The 25,272-nt window shown below is 50.2% G+C and overlaps 1 protein-coding gene across 8 annotated transcripts in view; it reads right to left on the minus strand.

The window, feature by feature from the left end:
- LOC116950497 (agrin-like) overlaps positions 1-25,272 on the minus strand; it is a 111,688-nt gene that overhangs the window by 25,176 nt on the left and 61,240 nt on the right. For all 8 annotated transcript variants that reach the window (XR_004404035.2, XR_012946400.1, XM_032968296.2 and 5 more), the window contains exons 10-26: positions 24,183-24,386; positions 23,632-23,835; positions 22,961-23,112; positions 22,638-22,746; positions 21,166-21,255; positions 20,808-20,972; positions 18,476-18,619; positions 15,138-15,259; positions 13,919-14,024; positions 12,980-13,426; positions 12,613-12,732; positions 9,740-9,858; positions 9,042-9,147; positions 7,933-8,052; positions 4,324-4,479; positions 3,534-3,732; positions 1,153-1,368 (exon numbers count right to left, since the gene is read on the minus strand). Coding sequence is in view for 6 of the 8 variants with exons in the window: in XM_032968296.2 (XP_032824187.2) it covers positions 1,153-1,368; positions 3,534-3,732; positions 4,324-4,479; positions 7,933-8,052; positions 9,042-9,147; positions 9,740-9,858; positions 12,613-12,732; positions 12,980-13,426; positions 13,919-14,024; positions 15,138-15,259; positions 18,476-18,619; positions 20,808-20,972; positions 21,166-21,255; positions 22,638-22,746; positions 22,961-23,112; positions 23,632-23,835; positions 24,183-24,386 (2,779 nt within the window). In the remaining 2 variants the exon portion in view is untranslated. The remainder of the gene's footprint in view (positions 1-1,152; positions 1,369-3,533; positions 3,733-4,323; positions 4,480-7,932; positions 8,053-9,041; positions 9,148-9,739; positions 9,859-12,612; positions 12,733-12,979; positions 13,427-13,918; positions 14,025-15,137; positions 15,260-18,475; positions 18,620-20,807; positions 20,973-21,165; positions 21,256-22,637; positions 22,747-22,960; positions 23,113-23,631; positions 23,836-24,182; positions 24,387-25,272) is intronic.

Consider the following 25,272-nt stretch of genomic DNA (forward strand, 5'->3'; position numbering starts at 1 on the left):
TTCGTGGGCGTCCACGAGGTGCCATACCGTGGGCTCGCCAGCAGAAGGCAGTACAACAAATATGGGCTCTACCTGTTCCATCTGTATGTATGTTGTATGTTGAACTTCTTTCACACCATACGTAGCCAACCGTGCTAATTGGAGTTGCGGGGGAAGGACAACAATCTAAACACAAAAAGCAGTTTTAAAGAAATTAGTTTTCAATCTAGATTTAAAAGTTCGTAGCTCTAGTGGCTATCCATACTTTTTTTTTGGGGGGGGGGGTTAGATGGCTTAAATATAAATGTGTCATTAAACACGCCACCACCCGATACAGCCAATTAGTAAGGTTTGTCACGTAAACAGAACATGCCAATCTTGATATGAAGCTTTCGTGCCTGCAGGAATCTGTACTCTTTGGTTCTTTCGGTAAAGTCACATAGGTATATAACATTCCAATTAGTTTGTTTACCTGATAGACCTCAATGATTGGCTGTTGGGTAGCAGTGGGTTTAACGACAAATATTTACGTGATATAACCCCCCAAAAAACCCTTCTATTATGGAAAGTTCAAAACGTTGGTTCAGCTGCCGCCATGGGTGGGAAGAAGCTCAAATGTTGTTCTACGATATCCGCTTCTGTGGGGGCCCGTCCCGGACGTATTACACCAAAAGCACAGTCGAGATTAAGATTGGAGAATTAAAGATGACCGATTTGTTTTTGTTTTACTGTGGAGGAGGTGGCAGGGTGAGATCCTGGGAATCAAATACGGGTTTCAACCGCAGCCTGTGATTCAAACGGGTTTTCAATTGTTGCGAGTTGATGGTCCCATTTCGGTCACTAATTGCTGTACAAAATTTGCATATGTTGGTTCTGTGCCGATTTACCAAACATTACCGGTCTGAGAATTAAGGCCGAGTCGACCTAGGGAAGGCCGAGGATGGGTTCAGGTAATCGTCACTCGGCGTTAGCCGTGAGCGGGAATTGATATCTGCTCGCCGGGCTTGTAGCACGGGGCGCGAACCGCCGCGCCACCGCACCCCACCACCACCGCCGCCGCCACCACCACGTCATTGTCTTCAAGCAAAACAACCCAGCAACTGTTTTTGACCTGTCGACCCGATGATCTCGCGGCATCACGAACCGCAAGAACCGCTCGCTGTGCATGCTCACCTGGGCCTGAGGTCGCGGGGCACCCCTCCCAGGTAGAAGGTGGAGTCGAGATTGAGGGTGTCCAGCGAGCCCGGGCTCTTGCCTATCACCGGCGGCTCGTTGTCCACCGACAGCAACGCGTTCCGATGCGTCCGCTCCACCCACACCTGGTGCCAATGGCCGGATAACACCTCCTGCCGGCTCATCAGCACTGCCGACCCCGAGCCTGCATTGAACCTAGCGGGTAGTAGTGGTGGCGGCGGCAACGAGATATATACATGTACTAGCGGGAAGTACCCGGCGTTGCCCAGGGGAAAAATAGATTTCAAAATTTCTCAAAACTTAAAAACATAACATATACATACACAAATACTAAGCTATTGTGAAAGCCCGGCTTTTGGTTTGTCTGTCCATTTGTCCATCAACAAAATGATAAGTAAAAAAAGTTATATAAAGTGGGGAGTAAATAGTTGATCTAAAAGGTTTCCGAAAATTGTCGACCGCCTCGCCACCCTCAAAAAATATTTTTACCCCCGCGTAGGCATATATTCCTAAACACCCTACATACAATAGAGTGAGTAGTATCTAGTGACTCTACAGTAGTATCTGACTCTATAGTAATAACTACTGACTGCAGTAGTATCTAATGACTATAGTAGTACCTACTGAATCTATAGTGGTATCTATTGACTCAATAGAAGTATCTACTGACTATAGTAGTAACTACTAACTCCATAGTAGTATCTGCTGACTCTATAGTAGTATCTGCTGACTCTATAGCAGTATCTGCATACTCTATAGCAGTTCTTGCAGACTCTGTAGTAGTATCTGCTGACTCTATAGCAGTATCTGCAGACTCTATAGCCAGTATCTACTGACTCTTTCATCGTATCTACCGACTCTGTAGCAGTATACAGGTAGTCCCCGACTTACAATGGTCCAACTTACGATATTTCGATCTTACGATGGCGATAGCAATATGACAAAATTGTAAAATCCTCTTTCGACAACTAAGTGAATGTAGCCGTCAACAACCCTAACATCGTTCAAGTATGCAGACGATGGACAGAATCTTGGTAACAGTAGAATATGATACATTACGATACGTTCAATGCATGTATGATAGGTTCATTTTAGCGTTACCACGATACAATACATACGTTCAATGCATGTTAAGAGTTTTTATAGCAGATAGGATTGTTTCCTGAAAAAAACTTTCTATGAAATTGCAATTCATATAGGTAGGCTAAGAATTTACCTTGTTTTTTACTTTAAATTTTACTGTGCAATTCAGTATTGTAATAAATACATACAGTATACAGTTTATACAGTACGGTACTGTAAATTGCTCTGTTTTGCTAAATTATCACCATTCATTAAGACTCCTGGGTAGGCTAGGCCATTTTCGACTTACGATATTTTCGACTCACGATGGGGTCGTCGTAACGAATCTCCATCGTAAGTCGGGGACTACCTGTATACTGACTCTAGTAGTAACTGCACCGATTGGGGTGGGAGGGGGAGAAGAGGACATGCACACAATAACCCTATTCTCTGCCCTTGGGCTCTTCAGTCTTCAGGAGGCTTCTTGTTTTCTACTGGACGACGACTGCCGGGACCGTCCAGAGGTCCGGCTTGTATACAGAGCCGTGGCCCGCTCCGCCCCGGCTACGCCTTCCTTCTCGAACCTTCGAGAAGGATCCGGGGATGATGTCATCCCCCAGCCCCCCTCCTGGGGTCTGGGGTCTGCCCTTTTACATACTTGTCCATAGGGTAACAGTTGGACCCTGGGTGCGTGCAGACTCTCAGCACTGGGCCCAGCTCCTCTGTTGCCCCCTATTGGCATGAGGCCGATATTGCCGGCTACCGCATGAGAACGGCGCATCTTGGCCCAATAACACCGTTACATATATAGATAACAAAGACAAAGGTCTCCCCGTATAGCCTGTACAGACAGTTGTGGCAAGTGCTGCAAGTGAGCACCGATGAAGGCTGGCACGGCACACGAGGGGGCGGGTGGCAGCGCTACGCCCGGGCGCCTTTGTCTCCCCAGTGGCGATAATCACACATTGCATCAGATACATAGTTAAGACTGAGTCGACCTAGGGGAGGACCATAACCGGTTCACACAATCATCACTGGTGTTCGCCATGAGCGGGAATCGAACTTGGGCCTCTGCCGGTTCGCGCTACTCGCTACACTACCACTTCCCACACGCGAACCAGGGCCTAACCTCTCGTAGGAAAAATAGAAGAACGTTATTGAACCTGTACTTGAGCAGAACGGTTGCAGGGAGTCAACAGCACAGGTGGCTGGGTGAAGGGCACTACATTGTGGAATTGTAGGGGGGTGGGGCTTGGCTAGGGGGGGAGAGGGGGGGGGGGGTGCTGCGGTATCCCCACCGGAACTCGACGTGGTCATCGACGAGCGCGAGCGAGATGAAATCTCGCCCGGACGCTTGTCCTGCGTAGAGGAGCAGGCCGTTTCCTTGGAAAGCAGTGAAGCCCAGCCTGAGGTGCGTCTCGTGGGACAGACGTATGCTGCCCAGGCCAAGCACCAAGTACGACATGCCAATGAACGACGGGTCGAAGTAGCTGATCTCTGAAAGTCGCGAGCGAGCGGGATTGGACGGGACAGGACGGGCGGCGGGGATGGGACAGCGAGGGGTTGTTACGTTTAGCACACAACTTGGAATAAACGATAGCAGCGTCGCCACTCCCCCCCTCCCCAGGCAGCAACCTCCTCGAGCCAGGATGCGGGCACCCCACTCGACGCACACGGGAAGGGAATCTGGCAAATACTCTTGCGGTGACTCACTGAGCCTCACCTCTGCCGTGCCGAATTACAGACATGTACAGCCACCACTGCGCGCTCGCATCATGAGCCTTAGAATCTGTTTCAATCGACGAACAGAGGCGCCATTGCACGCGCCCGGCACGCACGTTAAATCACCGCTGCGAGAAAATGTCTGTCCAACCAGGAATTCACATTCGTTTGCACCTTATAAATATTGGGACCCCCATCTAAAAATGTGCACCCCTTTATTTTTGTTATTGTTGTTGTGACGAAGTAACCCGAACCCGGGGGTACAAATATTTGTTCCTGTGGGGGGACCGATACTTGGGAGGGGGGGGGGGGGGCAGGGATCGATATTAGTTGACGCTGGCACTCGTGTGGGTGCGGGGACCGTACCCTTCTCGCACACCTTCCCCCATCGCCCCAGCGGGCAGCAACAGAAGAAATCCTTCTTCATGCGCACGCAACTGCCACCATGGAGGCAGGGGTTCTGGTCGCAGGGCACCTGGGCAGCTTTCGCCGTGACGCTCTTAGAGCTGTCCCTGTGGCTGCCTGATGAAAAAAGAAAAAAGTAAAAAACATGTATATGAATTTGAACACACGCAGTTTTTACGTTTAAATTATTTGTGCTTAACTTCTATGCTCACAAATGAGGAGTTAAATCTGTAACTGTCTGATTCATTTTTTAGCCCGCGTGTGTTTATGTCCCTGTTCGACCAACATTTCGAGCTTACTTGTGTTGAGGAGTTCCCGACGACGACTTGGAGACGGCTTGAAGGTACAGTGAGGGAAAAAAGTATTTGATCCCCTGCTGATTGTACGTTTGCCCACTGACAAATAAATGATCCGTCTATAATTTTAATGGTAGGTTTATTTGAACAGTGAGATACAGAATAACAACAACAAAATCCAGAAAAACGCATGTCAATAATGTTATAAATTGATTTGCATTTTAATGAGGGAAATAAGTATTTGACCCCCGCTCAATCAGAAAGATTTCTGGCTCCCATGTGTCTTTTATACAGGTAATGAGCTGAGATAAGGAGCACACTCTTAAAGGAAGTGCTCCTAATCTCAGCTTGTTACCTGTATAAAAGACACCTGTCCACAGAAGCAATCAATAAATCAGATTCCAAACTCTCCACCATGGCCAAGACCAAAGAGCTCTCCAAGGATATCAGGGACAATATTGTAGACCTACACAAGGCTGGAATGGGCTACAAGACCATTGCCAAGCAGCTTGGTGAGAAGGTGACAACAGTTGGTGCAATTATTCGCAAGAACACCATCCCCACCGTCAAACATGGAGGTGGAAACATTATACTTTGGGGGTGTTTTTCTGCTAAGGGGACAGGACAACTTCACAGCATCAAAGGGACGATGGACGGGGCCATGTTCCGTCAAATCTTGAGTGAGAACCTCCTTTCCTCAGCCAGGGCATTGAAAATGAGTCGTGGATGGGTATTCCAGCATGACAATGACCCAAAACACACGGCCAAGGCAACAAAGGAGTGGCTCAGGAAGAAGCACATTAAGGTCCTGGAGTGGCCTAGCCAGTCTCCAGACCTTAATCCCATAGAAAATCTGTGGAGGGAGCTGAAGGTTTGAGTTGTCAAACGTCAGCCTCGAAACCTTAATGACTTGGAGAAGATCTGCAAAGAGGAGTGGGACAAAATCCCTCCTGAGATGTGTACAAACCTGGTGGCCAACTACAAGAAACGTCTGACCTCTGTGATTGCCAACAAGGGTTTTGCCACCAAGTACTAAGTCATGTTTTGCAGAGGGGTCAAATACTTATTTCCCTCATTAAAATGCAAATCAATTCATAACATTTTTTGACATGCGTTTTTCAGGATTTTTTTGTTGTTATTCTGTCTCTCACTGTTCAAATAAACCTACCATTAAAATTATAGACTGATCATTTCTTTGTCAGTGGGCAAACGTACAAAATCAGCAGGGGATCAGATACTTTTTCCCTCACTGTAAGGGCTTTCACCAAAGGTTTATTATAGTATATTACAATTACACAAAGGGTGTGACAACTCCCAGGGGTTAGGGGTCCTACACTAAGTCCTAGCTCCGGTCTCTCTCCCTCGAGGCGGATGGGGGAATTTGCCAACCCCACCGACCGGTAAGAGCAGCACCTCCTACGGCTACCAGCGGCTTCACTCCAAACTCTTCACTCGATCCCTCTCTACCCCTGGTTCCCTCTCCACCCTTCTCACTCTACCCGTTCCCACAGTGACACCGCTTTCGTCACGGGGTCCCCCTTAAATACTAGAGGAGACATGACGTCATCGAGCCGCCCAGCATGCATGACGCCACGTTTGTGACGTCATCGCAACTGGGCGGCACACATGACGTCACGTCCCCCATTTTACTCCTCTACACTTGCACACGTACCCAACTTTTTCCGCCGCCTCTTGCCCTCACATATGTGCACCGTTTCATCTGCGACCATTCAACACCGCGCCTGTTAGTTGCACGGTCCTCCCCGGGGGGGACCCCTCTGTTGCTCGTTCTCCGCAACGTCGACGTTTCTTTGCCTTCGTTTTGTCGTCGCTCCTGTGCCTCGGCACAGCACTACGGATCTCCCGTGCAGTGTAGTTTGGGCGACGACTGGCTTGCCACGGTGAAAAAATAAGACGAGGTTTTACCGTTTCTGACAATACCTTTAGCAATGAATCAAGTGCTGCATTAACCAAACACAATACTTACTCTTTGGTTCTTTCGGTAAAGTCACGTAGAAAGAAATTACATTAAATAATAATAATAGAATACGACGTTTCGATTGCAACACAAGCAACCATCATCAGGTACAAATGAATGAGAAAACAAACATAGTAAACTTGGAAATATAATGCAATACAACACAGAGAGTTGGCGAACAAAACAGTCAACACCCCACCTGGTTGATTACAAAGAGTCATTCCTGCAGTCACGAAAGCTCCGAATCTAGTTTGAACCACCTCTACGGGGAGGGTTTGCCGTGCTTGTTTGTTTCACACTTAACTTCTAATTTAGCAATCTTTGGAAGAACGTAATCAACCAGGCTATGCGTTAACTGTGTGCTAACCGACTCTCTGTGTTGCATTGCATTACACTTCCTAATTTTATTAAATTTGCTTTCTACCGTGCTTGTTTATAAGTCCATTCTCTCCTCCGGCCGCTATGGGCGGTAATTCCACAAAACGCTCCGTGCTTGTGTCTTTAGAATTCCAGTGTCCAACTCGTCCGTCCCCTCTAGGCAGGAATTCCACACAACTCCCCCTCTGCCCTCGACACAGAGACGTTGTCTTTCTGTGTGCCTATGTGTGTGTCTCTCTCTGTTTGTCTCTGTGTGAGTCTCTCTCTACTTGTGTATCTGTCTGTGTGTCTCCATGTCTATGTTTAGTCTCTCTCTCAAATTTAGCAATTTTTGTGAGAATGTAATCAACCAGGTGGGGTGTTGACTGTTTTGTTGGCCGACTCTCTGTGTTGTATTGCATTATATTTCCAAGTTTACTATGTTTGTTTTCTCATTCATTTGTACCTGATGATGGTTGCTTGTGTTGCAATCGAAACGTCGTATCCTATTATTTAATTTCTTTCTACGTGACTTTACCGAAAGAACCAAAGAGTAATTCCTGCAGTCACGAAAGCTTCGAATCTAGTTTAAACACAATACTTGTGGTGAACATGCAAAAAGACACGGCCCTGATATTATTTGCATTGTCTTTGAAACTGATTGGTCTTCACCAGAGACAGCCTTATTTATGGCCTAGTCTCACCAGTGTCAGACCGGAGAACGCCAAAAGGTGGACAGAACAAAGACAATGCACGTATCGAAGCATTAAAAGCTTAAGGTGAGCAGTTATATCATGGGATCTTTTGCCAGGATCAAAGAATGAAAAAAAAAGAACAGGGTTTACCCTTTCTGGAAATAAAACGGGACCCACCTTCCGCTGCAACACATCAAACAAAACTCCCCAATCTCAAAACTCTTTCCTCTCCACCTCCACGTACCGTAATCCACAATCTTGATGTTTTTTTCCTCGGGCCGCTTCACGTTGATCGGCCTTTTCTTCGACGATATCAGCTGCTTGACGAGCGCTCTCTCGATGTCCCGTGGGGAGAACCGAGTTTCTGGAGAGATGGGAGAGGGGAGCGGCAGAGCGAGGGCCGTCAAAAAAACGGCGAGGGCGACTGGCACAGCCCGTGCGGGAGGAGCGCCCTCGCCGCTTTCGAGCCGGAGCTTGTGCACCAGGGGGAGGGGGGTGAGGTGGACTACGGCGGTGTTCTTCATCATCGCAAGGCCGTGCGGGCCCACCGGCAAAGCCACTGGTGGCCTTTAATTGGGCCCCCCGCCCTCCAACACCGCCCACCGTCATCATCGTTGTCGTCATCGTCGTGCTGTCAAACCCCCAATGGTTTAAAATGCATGGCGGCCCTCACTCACATCGATGATGTCTTATTGGTGAAAGTGCCCCCCCCCCCCCCCGCCTCTGAAAATTAGTGAAGAACACTGGACTACGGGATCGCAGGACACTTGAACTATTTAGTTATTTTTCTGAAGCGACCCCGACCGCAAAGGATAGCTCAATGAAGTGGCTTATCACAGGGAAATGTATTGCAGCCGAATACTCTAAACATGTGTTGATTCTAAATTTGGAGGGAAAGAACCAGACAAAAATCCACGCGACCAGGGGGAGAGAGACATGCAAAATCCAAATATACAGGCAAGGGCGACTGGCACGGCCCGTTAACTACCTCGCCTGGTACACAGGAGTTCGTGGAATCGAACCCATGAACTCCTGTATACCAGGCGAGGAAGTTAACATCTCGCCATTACGGTGCCCCACTGTGGTGAGATGAGGGGATGGCCACTTGAGGGGATGATCACAGCGATCACGATGTCGGGAGGCCGTCGTGCAGGAGTGGAGAGACAATGGCCGATGACAACGGATCAAACCCACGACCTCCTGTATACCAAGCGAGGTAGTTAACAACTCGCCACTGCAGGGCACTGCGGTGGAATGATGAGAGGATGGTCACGGCGTGGGGAGGCCATCCAATGGCAGCGGAGAGACAACGGCCGACGACGGTGACTCAGGCGAGGTCAGTGGCATACTCACGAGGGTCAAAGTGCATCTCCAAAGTGATGTGGCTGTCTTCCATGAGCTTCAACTGCATGGTCTTGAAGTCGTCCTTGACATCGGATGATGCTAAAAGGTTGTACAGCTGTGTGGTCGGGAGTGGCGGGAAGGGCAATACATCAGATTGGTTGAAGGCAGCAGGGCAAAGGTTAAATGTCCAAAACATATACAACTTTCGCTCCATGTCCCTGAAGCCAGTTCTACTAATTACCGCAAAATTACCTCAATATACCGCAGATTTACTGCGAATACAGCCAACTAACCGCAAATCCGCTGCAACGTTCCGCACTCTTCCGCAAATTTACCACAAGCTACCAAAAGTATAACGCGTGGGTTGCAGCCAATCAGAAGGCACGCTGATGAGCGCGTGGCAGGGGATGGCGGGACGGGGCACGCAAAAACCTAGTCTGAGGGTGGGGATGCACGGGGGAAGGGCGCAAGGCGGTGGGGCGGGGAGGGGGTGCATGGGGCGGTGAGGGGGTGCATGGGGTGGCTGTTGACGGTGGCCTAAGACAAGAGGGCCACAATACACTTGTTCAAGAACTGCCGACAGTTTTGGCACGATGCACACTGTGTGCCACCGCATGCCCCTGCGTGCACCCACATGTGCCTCCGTGTGTGCCCCCCCCCCCCCCGCGTGCGTGCCCCCCCCCCCCCCCGCATCGCTCCAAACGCACGGCGGTCTCGACGGAGGCGCGCAGCTCGGCGAACTGCTCGCTCGTCTCCTGCGTGAAGGCCGGCATTTTGGCGACGAGCGGAGTGTCCAGGACCAACACCGCAGCGAAGACTCGCGTGGCTGCTCGTGGTGTACCCGGAGGGGGGGATGGGGGAGGGGACGAGGCAACACGGGACGAGATGAGATACGGGGGGAGACAGCAACCTACGCAGACGTGTGGGTTTATTGTATTTCGTTATTGTTCGAATCGCTGAAATTTATTTTGCTGTTCTTGCTGTACGATATATATATTTTCTTTTAAACGGAGTGTTATTTTTTTATCACACTCAATCTGCCTCGTAACGTGAGCAATTGGCAGTTGAGCATCGTCCAAGTGAGTGTTTATATCTGTCTTATCAAAACGAAAGGCATATAAGGGTATATTGTGCTGCAGAAGGAAAGGAAAAAAGGGGCAATTGGAATTCATTTGAACACAAAAAGCACTTCGTTACGACAAACTGCTTCATACGCATCTTGCTAAATAAACCCGAACTAAGACAAGACTGCGCTACACGTATTCTATGGCTAAACCCACTGTGTGGCTCGTGAACGACGCTCGTTCTGGACCCGACGCGCATCTTACCTGCGTTTAAATACGGTGGGCCTGTAACGATTGTAACCGATCCATCGATTACAATCGATTATCACGCTCGCGACACACGCATCAAGTTGCACGCATATGAATCGACAATTTTGTTGGGGGGAGTGGATGGACGTTCATGGTGTCACCCTTCGGATAGACGTGTGGTAATCACCGCTCTGCGGAATTCATTTCGATGATAGATTCACTTGGCGAGTTTAGGTTACGTTATTTGGGAGACCTTGTGTTTGTACCCCCCATCCACCCTTTCCCCATCACCTTTGCTCCTTTTTCCCTCGCCTTCCATTCCCCTCATAAAAAGTCCATGCTCCCGCTTGCAGTCCCTACGTGAGTGGGGTGGCGTGCCCATTTCTCTCCATTTCCTCCACCCTTTCCATATTTATTTTTCTCGCTCTGTACCGGGCTCTTGTAAGTAAAAAAAAACATCTATATTTATTCGAGCAGCCATTGATTCTAGCGGTCATTTATTCGTGCGGCCATTTATTCGAGCGGCCATTATTAGTCATTGGAAAAACCGGGCCTGAAACGATCAAATTCGGAGCGATTTCGATTGCCCCGCGTCCCATCGGCAAGCGTTCGGCCCAACTGATGACCGCCGTTGGGGTTTGCCGATTGCGGTACGCAAAGAGCCAGTCGTTAAGTCCGTGCGGTGGGGTGGGTGCCTTCACAGTAAAAAAAACAGACGTTCTCAGAATTGCACATGAAGTTGAGTTCAAAGCACGACGACTAAGAAACGAGATTTCTAGGCGGCAAACTGGCTTGGTTGTGACCGCCTCAGGCTTGCTCCTTCCATCATGCTTCACAGGTGACACGACATCGCCAGGCCGCGCTGTATTCATGTACACGGCCTTGTCTTTGGCCACCAATTCAAAAGTCAACATTGTGGCCACATTATGTTTGACAGCAGCAGGACAATGAGACAATTAACTCTGGTTTAATCTTTGTTGGAAATCATGTTACATTGTCTAGCTTACCTTGTGCTTTCCATGTACGCATGGAACGTTGGGCCAATGTTGGCCCGACGGTTCCAACCGCATGTGAAAGTTGGCCCGACGTCGGTCCAACGATTCCAACCACATGCCAACATTGGCCAAACTTTGGCCTCTTGGTTCCAACAACATGGCAACAATGGCCCAACGTTAGTCCAACGGTTCCAACCACACCAAAAATCGCATGTCTACTGGGTTAGAGGTTGCACGTGGACCAACTTTCCCTGGTCACTGTGGGGACGGCTTGGCCATGCCTAAGAGCAATAATAAACCAACTCTGGACTCGGTTTAGGGTTTTTGTTTTGAAAAATGTAGAGGGAAATTAAAGGATTCTGCTGTAAGAAAAGACAGATACTTAGAGTATTGTTGTTGTTATTGGTTAGTAGCGGGAAAAGATGCTGATTTGAAGCGTATGGTCATAAAATACTGATGATGGTGGTAGTGGTATACAAGCAAGGTGTATTATGGGAAATTGGCGATAAATGGATGATGGAAAATGCCACGGTACCCGATGAGAAGACAAATGGATATGTATACGATATGGAATTTGAAACACTTATGGCAACTTGAAACAAATAAAGACCTTTACCTTTTGTCATCTGTATGCTTAGTTGTGGGAAAGACTTAACAGAACGTGTTAAAAGCGTAATATTAAAAAACATATTGTTTTCAAAAAAATGTTAAAAAGGTGTACATCTATTTTGTCTTCCCCCCCCCCACCCAATTTTATTCCATTGACTTGGACACAAAATGAAGGAGGGTTGACTAAGGAGGGTATATAAGAGGGAGCACAATCTGAGTTTGGGGCAGGAGGCTGGGACAAGACTGAGAGGTGACCAAGACGGAGTGCAGCTCGGTTGGGTTCAACGGAGCTGTACCGACTCCCTGAAAATAAAGACTTACCGTTGTTGAAATGGATGCCTCCCAGGGACTCCTTTACACATTTATAGCAGGGTTAAATAGATGAGCTTATCGCTAAATCATCTGGAATGTGCCTGATTTGTACAAGCAACGCAGCGTCTCTGCCGTGTCCCCGTCCACCACAAGCAAATAAGGCATTCGTCACTGAAACCATCTCCCCACTCAAATGCAACCCAGTAAACACGGAACGTTGGCCCAACGTTAGCCCAACGTTGGCGTGTTCACTGGTAGACTGTTCAGCAGAGTGGGAGTGTAAGAGGCTTCAGTTGGGCCCAGTCCATGTTTTGCACCATCACGTGGTGGGGTCTCCGGGGTGATACGCACGCGGGCAGCCGATTTTGTTGGCGTAGACGGCCGGGGTCCTTCCATCCAGGCAGCAGCCATGTTTGGTGTTCTCACAGCTGAACTTAAGCTCAGGGGCTATCTGCTCTTCTGCCTGCATGCCTGAAAAAAACAACGACATTCAAATCCACGGTAATTTAATAAAGTAAGCAATTAAATTAACCTGTAATACTTTTATGAGATATGATGGAGTGGCAAGCAAGCAGCAACAACGACGACAATCGACACCGTTGTCACCGTAGAACGCATTTACACAAACACACACCGTAGAATGTATTTCTACAAACACGCATCGTAGAACGTATTTACACAAACACGCACCATAGAACGTATTTCTACAAACACGCACCGTGAAAGTCGCCGCTGCCCTCGTTGTCTGAGCCGTCTCCGCTCTGCTCCTCGTCAGTGAGGCCAGCGAAGGGCGGCAGTGGCAACGGAATGCCCATGACCCCCGAACCGGCCTCCACCTGCCACGGGTCAATAAACCAGTCCTCCGTGGTCGTCGTCAGTTTTGCCTTCGTCACCACCGCCTTCGCCGTCGGCGTAGCCACAGTTTTCCTCGTCGTCGCCTCGACGGTCCCCTTTCGTGGCACCACCCCGGGCGGTTTCACCGCGGCGGGTGGCGGGACCGGCGGGGGTCTCGCCGGCGGCGTCACCGCCGGTGCGGGTTTCGGTGGAAACCACGGCAGGTTCTCGAGGAGGCCCTTGGGCGGAGGGACTGCCACCGTTGGTGGTCTCGCGCGGGGCATGATGGGCTGCAGCGAGGACAGCTTGATCTTGAACGGAGGGGGCGGCACTGAACAATAACAATAACGACGACGATTACAAACTTTGCTTTCGCGAGATTTTTCGGCACATCTAACCGATAGTCAATTTCAGTCGACGTTCACTGCAACGTGTAAGTATATATTGTCATTGTTTAGAATTTTCTAATTTTACATCGAGTGTTTATGTGTTGATGTGCGTTGACTGGCATATTTGTGGCAGAAAGGCGCTGCATGCATTAACTAAACAATTAACTTTTGTTTTTATTTTACCAGATAAGGCCCACTGAGCTATATAGCTCTTTTTCCAGCAGCGTGTTGTTTGTTGGTATGTTTGTTTTTGTTTTGTATTTTATGTTTGTTTTTGTTTTGATATGTTCGTGTTGTAGTTGTGTTGATATGTGTGTGTTATTGTTTGTTGATATGTTTGTGTTCCAGTTGTGTTGCTATGTTTGTTTGTTCATATGTTTGTGTTGCAGTTCTTGTTGTTTGTTATGTTTGTCATTGTTGTGCGTTGGCTTCACCGGCACACGGCCCGTCGTGCTCAACCGAGACGTCCTTGCCGAGCCGGCACGCGATCAGGCGCAGCTGACACCGGTTGGCGTAGGTCACCGCGTCCGATCCGCACACCTGCCCACCAAAAAACCCACAGCGACATTCGGCGCCTGACGGCCGATTTGGCCACCCCATTTTCTGGCTCAACCCCACGTGAGGGTTGAGTTTTGCCCCCAGACTCAAATCCCATTAACTTTGCCCGGTAACCGTTCACTCGCCAATCAATGCCCCTTGTTACCTGATCTCAAACCGGGGCTTCAAACCCTCACTTCAACCTCCACACTCCATCCACAAACTCAACCGCCAGATTCGGGCCCTACAACCTCGAGCCTACAGCCTATAATTAAAGGCGCAGCCCTGCGATTGCTCGCTCACGCCACTACCTCTCCGCTGCCAGAGGGAGCTCAGGAATGGTATTTGGGGCCTACTAGTCCGCACTCGTCAGACGCCTCGGAAGAGATTGGAGAGCCCACACTTTACACCACCGCACGTGACCCGCCAGCCGGCTGTGGTGAACTCGTTTTTCTACCGCTGGGTGGATGTGAGGGTTTAAGAGGCTTGAAACGTTGTTTGCACTGTCGCGCCGGGAGATCGAACCGGCGGCCTCTGGACTGCAAATCCGGTGCGCTGACCACTGAACCGCAGTGGCACACCCCCTCCCACCTTCACTGAACCGTCACGGCTCAAAGACGTTGTTACTTTAGTCGGTGAGGCGTCATCGAGCTACGCGGCTCTGTTACGAGGACAACCACAGCCCAGGACCGTCGGCTGCGGCGGCAGCTACTGGACACCGCAGGAGGAAAATGTGAAAACTGAAGAGAGCAACAAACTAAAAAAAAAAAATCTAGATTGAAAACGAATTTCTTTGGAACTGTTTTATTTTGCCGTCCTTCCCCCTCACCTACGATTGGCACGGTTGGCTACGTGTGATGCAAAAGAAGTTCCACGCCAGAACTTACCGCAAACTGGGTAAGCAATATAACAGAGACTCAACTCCCAGCACCGTAGAATCGTTCTCCAACAAGCCAACATTGCGAGGCGCTCCCACGGAATGAACTTTGTGGGCACAGTCACGCAGACTCAACCCTCGTGGCTTAGCTCTCCAGACTCACCTCTCCCATCACCCTCCCCCCCGCACCACCCCCGCACCCCCCCCCCCCACCCAACCCATACTTGACCGTCTCGTACCTGGCGCGCGGTGAGGAGGAGGTTGCAGTCGGTGGGACATTGGCACGTCGGCGTCCGTCCCCCGTCGACGCAGACGGCGCCGTAGCGGCACGTCACGCCGCTGCACGACCACGGCGCCGCGTCTGTCGGAGGAAGGGGGGCACGCGATGCCGCACGCACTGCATTGTGGGCCGACTGGTTTACGCACGTGCGTATGTTGAACTGTGCCAGTTGATGTGATTCGCCGTTGTTGTATTTTGCCAACGACAGCGACAAACGGAAGCACGACCTGTAGGAGCGACCCGCCACACATGGTCAGCATCGGTAGCCTGCGGCCATGGTTCACGGAGCAACAGAGAAACAAGAAGGAAGGAAAGGGGATGGATGAATATAATTTTATTATTATTGTGTTGTTATCACGATTGCTTACCCAGGAAAGCATCACTGAGTCTCAAGACTCTCTTTAAGGAGGGTCCTGCCAAGTTTTTGCAACAGGGGGTGACGTTGCCATTGTGTGCGATCCCAATCGAGTAATTCACGGCGTTATTATCCAGTTACACTGTGTGGCGTTTTTTAGCTGTGGGAGGATACCGGAGAAGTCAGAGGAAACTTAAACAGAGCAGGGAGAGAACATACAAACCATACACGGTGAGGCGCTCGAGTGCCGAATCGAACCCGGCAACTTCTTGCTGTGAGGCAGCACGCGTGTCGCCCGAATGCCCAAAATAAGGCAGACCGGCTCTTGATTAATTCCACGCTCTAGCACGTAGATTTCAGGCGTACTTTGCGAATTTAAAACCTCATTCTTACGCGCGAGATACGTGCAAAGGCACGGTGCATGTAGGGATCAATCATTTACGGCGTGTGCCAGAGAGATGTAAACGACGTGCCAACGTTATGTTCAAGCGACTGGCATGAACTAAAAAGCATACCAACGGGAGAGAGAAAGAAACGGAGAGCAATACAAACGATAAAGTACAAGCATGTCGAAAAAAATTACCGAGTGGGATAATTGGGCACGTCCACAGTTCCGGACGCGCGATTCAGACACTCTGAAGCAGTCTAACACGTAGGCTTTCGCGGCCAATATCATCCATAAGAGGTTTTTTTGGGGTTAGATCGCGTAAATGTATAAATGTGTCGTTAAAACCCGCCCGACACAGCCAGCAAGTAGGGGTTGTCACGTAAACAGAACATGCCAATTTGTCACTACACAGCGGTGTGTTGGAGAGCCAAGCCACGACATTTACAATCTGAATACGACGTTTCGCCAGTAATTACAACCAGCTTCATCAGGCGACAGCCAGATTTGTGGAGAAGTCCACCTGTTTCGTTCCTCAACTAGAGGCGTGGATGTGGTCACCACGCTTCTGCGCTCTTGCGCAAAGTGGGGGGGGGGGTTGTGGGGGAGATTAATGAGTCAACGTACAGGTGTGCGATCGTCGGTGTGACCACAAAGTTGAGCTCTTTTACTTCAGAATCGGAATCGTTGTTAACGCATGACGTCGGCCAATCGGCAACCGTGGTCATCAAAACCCCGCAGTGGTGTTGGACGTGCCCGGACGAACCGACTCGCTCACCCGCGCGGCTGCGATGGATGCAGGGTGGGCTGCGCTAACCCGATTTTCCGCGCACGCGCGCCAAAACCATCGGCTTGCTTCACGAATAAGCCATGTTTTTTGGTAAAACTGCGGATAGTTACCATTAAAAAAAGAAGAAAAATCTTCACCCGATATGAATCGCGCGAAGAGACATTTTTTGCAATGTGGAATTTGTGGAACTGCCCAAAGTTATTTACGCCCGCAACGGCAACGCAAGATCCGACCGTGCCCGTCCAGTGCTTTCCGAGCTGCATTGGCTCCCGGTTGCAGAACAAATACATTATAAATTTGCACTCATTATAAGTGCTTGCCACAAATGAACCATCACACCTTGCTGATCTCGTCAAAGGAGCATAAACCGTGACACGACACTCCGGTCATCCTCGCAGCAGCAGCTTTTGGCTAGCCATCGAACAAAGACGGTCACCGTATCGCGCGCTTTTAGATGTGCCTCGTTGTGGCCGTCTGAAACGCTCTACAAATATTAGGAAGCCACTGGAGCCTATGCACTTTTAAATCATATACATATAAAACCTAGGATTGCGAGTAACTTGGTCTGTAAGTGTTTTGCAAGATGAGCAAAAATTTTCAATAAATATTAATTTGATAAACGAGCAAGGTCTTGCAATATGAGTAGTACGCATACGCTTTGTCTGCCGAGCATCACGTGATCACAACTGATATACGAGTGCTTTGATATATGAGTGCTTTGGATTACAAACACGTTTCCGGAACGAATTATGCTCTCAATCTAAGGTTTTACTGTAGATTGAAAAGTTTTTTTTAGAACTGCTTTTTGTGTTTAGTTTGTTGTCCTTCTCCCACACCCCTGATTGGTACGGTTGGTTACGTACGGTGCGAAATAATTTCAACATACATATACACATTATTTGCACGATATCCACACCAGAACTTACTGCAAACTGGGTAAGAAATGAACAGTGCTTGAACAGAGACTCAACTCCCACCACCGTAGAAAATCTTCGGCAACCGAAACCCTAGCGATATCTCTTTAGAACTACTTTTTGTGCTTAGTTTGTTGTCCTTCCCCCGCACCTCTGATTAGCGCGGTTGGCTACATATGGTGCTAAAGAAGTTCAACATACATACACACAAAGTAGTTCAACATACATACACACACATACAGAAATTAAACATACATACACACACACAAAGAAGTTCAACATACATACACACAAAGTAGTTCAACATACATACACACGCATACAGAAATTAAACATACATACACACACACAAAGAAGTTCAACATATATACACACACACAAAGAAGTTCAACATACATACACACACATACAGAAATTAAACATACATACACACACACAAAGAAGTTCAACATACATACACACAAAGAAGTTCAACATACATACACACACATACAGAAATTAAACATACATACACACACAAAGAAGTTCAACATATATACACACACAAAGAAGTTCAACATACATACACACAAAGTAGTTCAACATACATACACACACATACATAAATTAAACATACATATATATATACACACACAAAGAAGTTCAACATACATACACACAAAGAAGTTCAACATACATACACACACATACAGAAATTAAACATACATACACACACACAAAGAAGTTCAACATATATACACACAAAGAAGTTCAACATACATACACACAAAGAAGTTCAACATATACATATACACACAAAGAAATTCAACGTACGTACATACATTTGGTCCCCCATGCCGCGCCCCGGTATTACCTTGCGAGCAGCCGGAGGGCCCTAGTGTCCATCCCTTGGGGCACATGTCGCACTTGACGCCGAAGACTCCATCCCGGCACGAGCACTGCCCCGTGGTCTGATGGCAAGCATCCTCCACCGAGCCGGCCGCACTGCAGCCGCACGCTGCTCACGAGCAGGTTAGGGTTGCATGGTTATTGTCGCAGGCTGTACAGTTATCACACGGATTCGGGTTGTTGTTCCAGTTATTGTATGTATGTGCAGTCTGCTCGCCTATAACGCCACGTGTGGTTTTCACAACGCGTTGAATGTATTAGGGGGGGGGGGGGGAGTACACAATTTTGATAATGCGAATGCGAATTGGATACGTGAATAGAACTATGTCGCGCGAGTAGGAATAAGCGGTTTTACGGCTGCCTTGGCGTAGCATCGCACAAGGCGGGATGCTGCTGGATGCTTCGAGATGCTACCCACGTGCCTCAGGCTTTGTTCGGCCTGCGTACGCATCTCACGCATTATCGCGGACTGTACTTTGCCCTATATTATATGATCCTTATGGCAGTACCCCGGGGTACCAAATAATACAAAATGGCCGAGGCAATTTAATATTTCATTTCTGGGACACTATTTTTTCCGGGAGTGGAGGGTGGGGGAGTAGAGTGAATCGTTACACCCCTGAGGATAGCGATTTTGTTCGGGTGTACTGTGGGCTACAGTGTTGCAAGAGTGTCGCTAAATGCCCTTTGAAAGATGAGTGAGGCTTACTGCCTGTTTGCCATAAACTGTGCGTGTGAAACGGAAGAAAAAGGATTATTTTGTTCTGTCTAATTTATTTCAAGGTCGTAGCGCCATATGATGAGATGAAGAAGCCATTTGGAAGTCTCACAGTAGAATTGTTTCGATTTAAAGCTTTCGTGACTGCAGGGATTCATAGTCTTGGTTCTTTCGGTAAAGTCACGTAGAAGGGAAATAAAAAAAAAATTCTCACGACGTTTAGATTGCAACACAAGCAATCATCATCAGGTGCGAAAACCACAGCAAGAAAATTTGAAAAAAGTGGCGTTTTTTTTCCTGAGAATTGTATTGTTTAATATTTTATTATTTTATTATTTCCCTTCTACGTGACTTTACCGAAAGAACCAAGAATATAAAAATAGTAGAATTGTTATTATTATTTTATACAAAATGTCTCACAAACTCGTGGTCGAACTCTCCCATACACCCTGCAATGAGTTTTTCCCATGAAAATCAAACCGATGTTTAAGCTTTCAATGCTTTGTGTATGGGTGCGTGTGTGTAGCCATGAGATTTTTTTCCCGTGACAGATCTGCTATTCAGCCAAATTAAATTGAACATTTTACCTGCAATTTTTAATACATATGCAGTGACTTCATAGATGTCACCATGCTGTGGGTACAGCACCGGCCCTAGCGGGCAGGGTGTGTGCCGACCCTAAGGGAAGGTCGGGTAAGGCCATGACAGTCTAGTTGACCCGGGTGGACACGTGACCAGTTAAGGCAACGGAGGGGCCCCCGAGGAGGGGGCTGTGAGGGGCACGCGATGGAACCGAGGTTCTTCGTGAAGGTTCTGGAAGGGAGGCGTGGCCAGTGGTGGAGCCGGCCACGCCGGAGAGAATACAAGCCGAATCCCAAGAGGGCTCTTGGCTGTCCATCCCGGGGAAGAAACCCTTCGTCTACGTTCTACGGTTCGCGAGTCTTCAAGCACGTGGTCCGGGCAGTAAGCTGTTAGCCCCGGCCCGCGTTAGCAGTTGTTACGGAGTTAGCCAGGGTGGTCACCACCCTAGGTCGTTGTGTTATGTTGTCCTGCTGTGTTCAAGAATAAAATACGCTCCCTCCAAGTTGAAGAGTACATCTCAGTTGAACCCACTACACATATATATCAATTGGTGACTGGGCTTAGAACATCAAATGCACTTGAGAACTTTGAATAGTGCATCGTGGACAGCTCGTCGAGATGAGTCGATTGCCGCATCGCCGACCATCAACAGACTAAAAATGACTGCATCACGGACATTATGCGAGAGCCGAGGTGCTATGGTACCCCGGGGTACCGCGATAAGGTTCATATATTATAATGTGATTTTTCCATAACGCGGTGTTCTTCAGGAACGTAACTACCGCGTTATAGGAGAACAGACTGTATACTGAACTTCTGTCGCACCGTACGTGATCGACCGTGCTAGACGGAGGTGCAGAGGAAGGACAACAAACTAAACACGAAAAAGCAGTTCTAAAGAAACATTTCTCGGGTTTAGGCTTTCGGTTGCTATAGGTTTTAGAGCAGGGGGGATTAGGGATATGTTCGGGCCCGGGCTAGGCTCTGCATGACTCACGCGTGCATCCGGCATGCTGCTCCGACACCATCCCCCGGAAATTCCAGAATCCGGGGAGACAGCGGTCACACTTGACCCCGCCGACCCCGGGCTGGCACACGCACTGACCACTTCCGGGGTCGCAGGTCGCACTCAGGGAGCCAATCCTGTTGCAGCCACATATCCCTTACGAGGGGAAAAACAGTGAACAGAGAATGGTTCACGGTGACCTTAAATCACATTACCATACGTATTTCCAACGTTGCGTCTGTCTTCATCATGGTACAGCAATCACTTGTGTAAGAATTAATGTAACAATGGCAGTGAAATTTGGCGTTTGTTGTTGTTTTTGCCGTTGGGAGGGAACACTAGGTGTTACCGGGACAGCCGCCGTAACCAATGCCCAGGGCGGCAGTGACGTTGTCTGGGCAGCATCCGTGCAGCGTCTCCTTGCAAGGCCTCGGCCCTTCTGCAAGACAAACAACGAACACGCGAGCACGTTCACACCCGCTCGTTAATCCACGTGCAATCGGTCCATGGTGTTGGGTGTCCGTTTTTCGAGCATTTGATGAGTTTTTTCTCTCGCCAAGGTTTAGCCACGCACTACTGCGGGTATCTTCAGGAGTGCAACGTACGTACACGTGCAAAGTGAACACGCGTGTAAAGTAGGCAAACGTGTAAGCTTTACTTCACGCAATGCTGAAAAATTACCTGAATATTGGGATCACGTTTAGCAATATTGCCCCTCTACTGCGGAAACGTGGCAGGACTCTCCCTGCAAAAGAGTCCTGAGACTCCGCTGAGCCTTTCCTGGGTAAAGGAGCATAATTGTTATATTTAACTAGCCTTTTGCCATCCAAGGACGGGTGTATTGAAGTAAATCTGAAACTTGCAAGCGAAAAGCAGACTGCGACATGATATTCATTGCATCCATTTGTGTGCAATTTGTGAGGCCGCGGTGACACAGACTTATTTCATTTAAAGGTTATAATCCCTTGTTCATCATGACGTACTTTTTACTTTGATGTCTCAATAACGTTATGGAGATCACGTGACGTGAGGGTTCTGCCTTTGTAGTGAGGGTTGTAAGTTGACGCCGAGGAGGGGGGAGGAGGCGCCTCGTCCCCCCATGTGGAGTGACGTCAGCCGCTCATTATTATTAATGGAGGGGGGGGTGTCCATTTGGAAGACGTCACCTCTTCATGATTATTAATGTGGGGGGCTGTTCGATGTGGAGTGCCATCACCTGGTCATGATTATTATTGGGGGGGGGGGTGCTACAAGTTTAGTGACGTCACCCGCTCACGATCATTAATGAGGGGGTGTCAATGTGGAGGACGTAACCTGTTCATGATTATTAATGAGGGGGGCTGGCCAACGTGCAATAGACGTCACGCGCGGGACACACAGACATTCTCGACGTGGACGCCACGCGCGTTGATAACGATAAAACTTTCCATTCCCTTCTCCGTTCACCTCCCTCCGTCACTACTGGGGCAAACGAGCGCAGTAGGAGTATCAGAATAATAATATTCCTGCACGCGTGTAACGTGCACACGCGTGTAACGTACACACGCGTGTCACACCGCACGTGCGCATAAACCTAAGCCGCTCAGGCGCGCAAACCGCACATGGCCGGCACGAGCCGCCATGTGTCGGTCACAGTGGGCGGAGTGATTGCTCCCTCACTATCTCCCTCGCAGCCTCCCCTCGTTCGCTCCCTCGCCTCGCTCCATCGCTCCCCTCACTCACTCCCTCTCCTCGCTCCCTCTCTCCCCTTGCTACCTTCCCTCCGACCCCTCCCCCCCCCCCCCCCCCCACCACGGTGTAAGCTCGAGAGGCCTCACTCACGCTTCCCACAAGGGCCGCTCTTGGCCACGTGGATGTCGCGCATCAGCTCGCACGCCGCCTTCTTCCTCTCGCAGTCGTTGCGGTACGTTTGCCCGTTGGAGCCGCACAGCTGTTGACGAGCGGGGGTTGTTTGGGGGTGGTGGCAGGGAGAGAGGAGGGGGGGTTCACAAACGTCTTTGTGTCTGTATCCAGGTGTGTCTGTGCGTGTACGTGTCCGTCTGTCCGTGTAAATCAATAGGTGCTTCTACTCGCTAACGGAACTGGCGCCCAACGGGCTGTTGAGGGCTACGTGCGCGAGATCGCTGCCCGTCTTGCCCGCTCACCGGCCGGTCGGGCACGAGGCCACAGAAGAGGGAGCAGACGCAGACGCCGTCCTCGTCGTCGCTGCTCCACTGCCCACCGAACTTCTGGCACCGCACCTCCCGGCAGTCGTCGCCGGAGCCGTCGCCCGAGCCCGACATGGCGCACAACTCGTCTGCAGGCGGCGGCGAAGGCGGTGCGGAGGGACACACGGAGGAAGGCAGATGGACACTTCGTGCATGGAGAAGGGGCGGGCTAGCCGCGAATTCCAAACGAGACGGCGCGGGAAACATCGCCCGTAGGATTTGTACGGAAATAATAAAAGCGTAAAAAAGTTATATTCGTGATCAAGTTACAACCCAAAGCCACGGGACGTTAATGCCACGTCGCAACACTTTGCGTTTTGGTTGCACGTGATGTTCGGAATCACGGGGACAGCCCTCCCCAACGGACATGCCGGCGACGTCGCAGCAAACCACGTCTGCCGTAGCGGCGGCCCCACCACAAGGGGCACCGAAACCGACGGACGCTACCTTCACGGGAAACAAAAAAAAACGCAGCTGGGACATTTTTTCACGTCCCGCAGGGGTCGATCACGGCTCCGGCGGTGGCGGTGGGCGGTGGGCGGAGAAAGGTGCGGGGGCGGGGGTTGGTGGAGGGTCGAACAGCGGATTAGCGCGCGGGGCGGTGTTACCGTCGCAGGGCCCGTATTTGACGATGGAGACGGAGACGGCGGTGGCGCAGGTGACGGCGCGCAACTCGCAGGGGTTGCCGTAGGAGATGCCGTCACTGCCGCACACCGGGGAGTAGCCCTGGGGGCCGCACTCAGGGCACGCGCACGCCCCGTTCACGCACACCCGGCCCAGCTTGCACACCTCGCCCGCGGCGCCGCAGGGCTCTGGTGACGCGCGCACGCGCACACACAAAGAACCGCCGGCTGTACGATATCCCTCAACGGACTGTCGGGGCGAGTGCTGTCAGCGAGCACCTGTAACACATGCCCGTGATGTACACACCTAATACACGCTCACACACACACAAACACACACGTGTACACGCTCACACGCACACACACACACACGCGTGTACACGCTCACACGCACGTGTGGCACATATCCACGAACGACTGCCCGAACGAACAAGCCACGACGTAAAAGACGGAACGCGCCCGTCAATGAGCAAAACAATCGCGCAATCGCGAGCAACACAGTCGTCGTCCGCACGAGGGCCGGCCCGCGGACTCACTGCAAGCGCCGGCGCTGGCCACGGAGACGTCGGCCTGCTGCTCGCACGCCCGCACGCGCAGCTCGCACTCGCTGCCGTACGTGTTGCCATCCGTGCCGCACACGGGCGCCGGCACGGGCGTGCAGGTGCGGGGGCAGAGGCAGCGCGGGCCCGACGGGCCCTCCTGGCACACGGCGCCCAGCCGGCACGCCGGCACACACCGGCCTGCGCACACGCACAAAGACAAAAAAAAAAGGACGAAGATCCCCCGGATAGCCTTAACAGACTGTTGGGGCTAGCGCTGTTAGCGAGTAGCACCTATGAAGGCCGGCACGACGTACGAGGGGGTGGGTGGCCGGCACCACGCCGGGCCGCCTTTGCCTCCCCAGTGGCGATGTTTACGCACAGGTACTCATTTTAGGCAACTTCGGGGCGGCCCAGGAACCAGTTCAAATATCCGTAACTGTTGTTAGTGGCCGTGAGGGGCAATCGAACTCAGGTTGCCGGATTCGCAGCGCGGCACGCTAACCGCTACACTACCGCTCCCCACACACGCTAATCGCTACACTACCGCTCCCCACACACAGACGCACGTGGATTTACCGCCGCAGATACCGAGGTCGAGCAGGGGCGCTATTGCTGTGATGCACCCACTGCCCCTGATACACCATACACTAGGGGGGGGACGGATCAACCTGCAATTCTAGCAGTAGTTTTATTTACTTAAGTTGCTTATTTTCCCAGGAGAGCCTCACCGAGACTCTTGTTCAGGAGGGTCCCGCCCAGTTATGTTCACAGTTGGGGTTTTAGCGTGTTGCTTCTGCTGCGTGTGATCCCAAGCGACAATGGGGGGGGGGGGGGCCGCAGTGGTCAGATGTTAACTCCCTCGCCTGGTATACAGGAGGTCGTGGGTTTGAACCCGACCCTGATGCCTGCATATTTGGAGTTTGCGTGTTCTTCCCTGTGGTCGCGTGGATTTTTCTCCGGGCCCTCCGGTTTTTCCCTCCACGTTTAGAATCAACATCACGCGTTTAGAGTATTTGGCTGCTATACATTTTCACGTGACGATAAGCATCTTCGTTGAGCTATAATTTGTGGCCAGGGGGCCGTC

This window comes from Petromyzon marinus, chromosome 39 (genome assembly GCF_048934315.1).
Source record: "Petromyzon marinus isolate PM22_M1 ecotype Great Lakes invasive population chromosome 39, UKy_Petmar_22M1.pri1.0, whole genome shotgun sequence".
Taxonomy (NCBI): domain Eukaryota; kingdom Metazoa; phylum Chordata; class Hyperoartia; order Petromyzontiformes; family Petromyzontidae; genus Petromyzon; species Petromyzon marinus.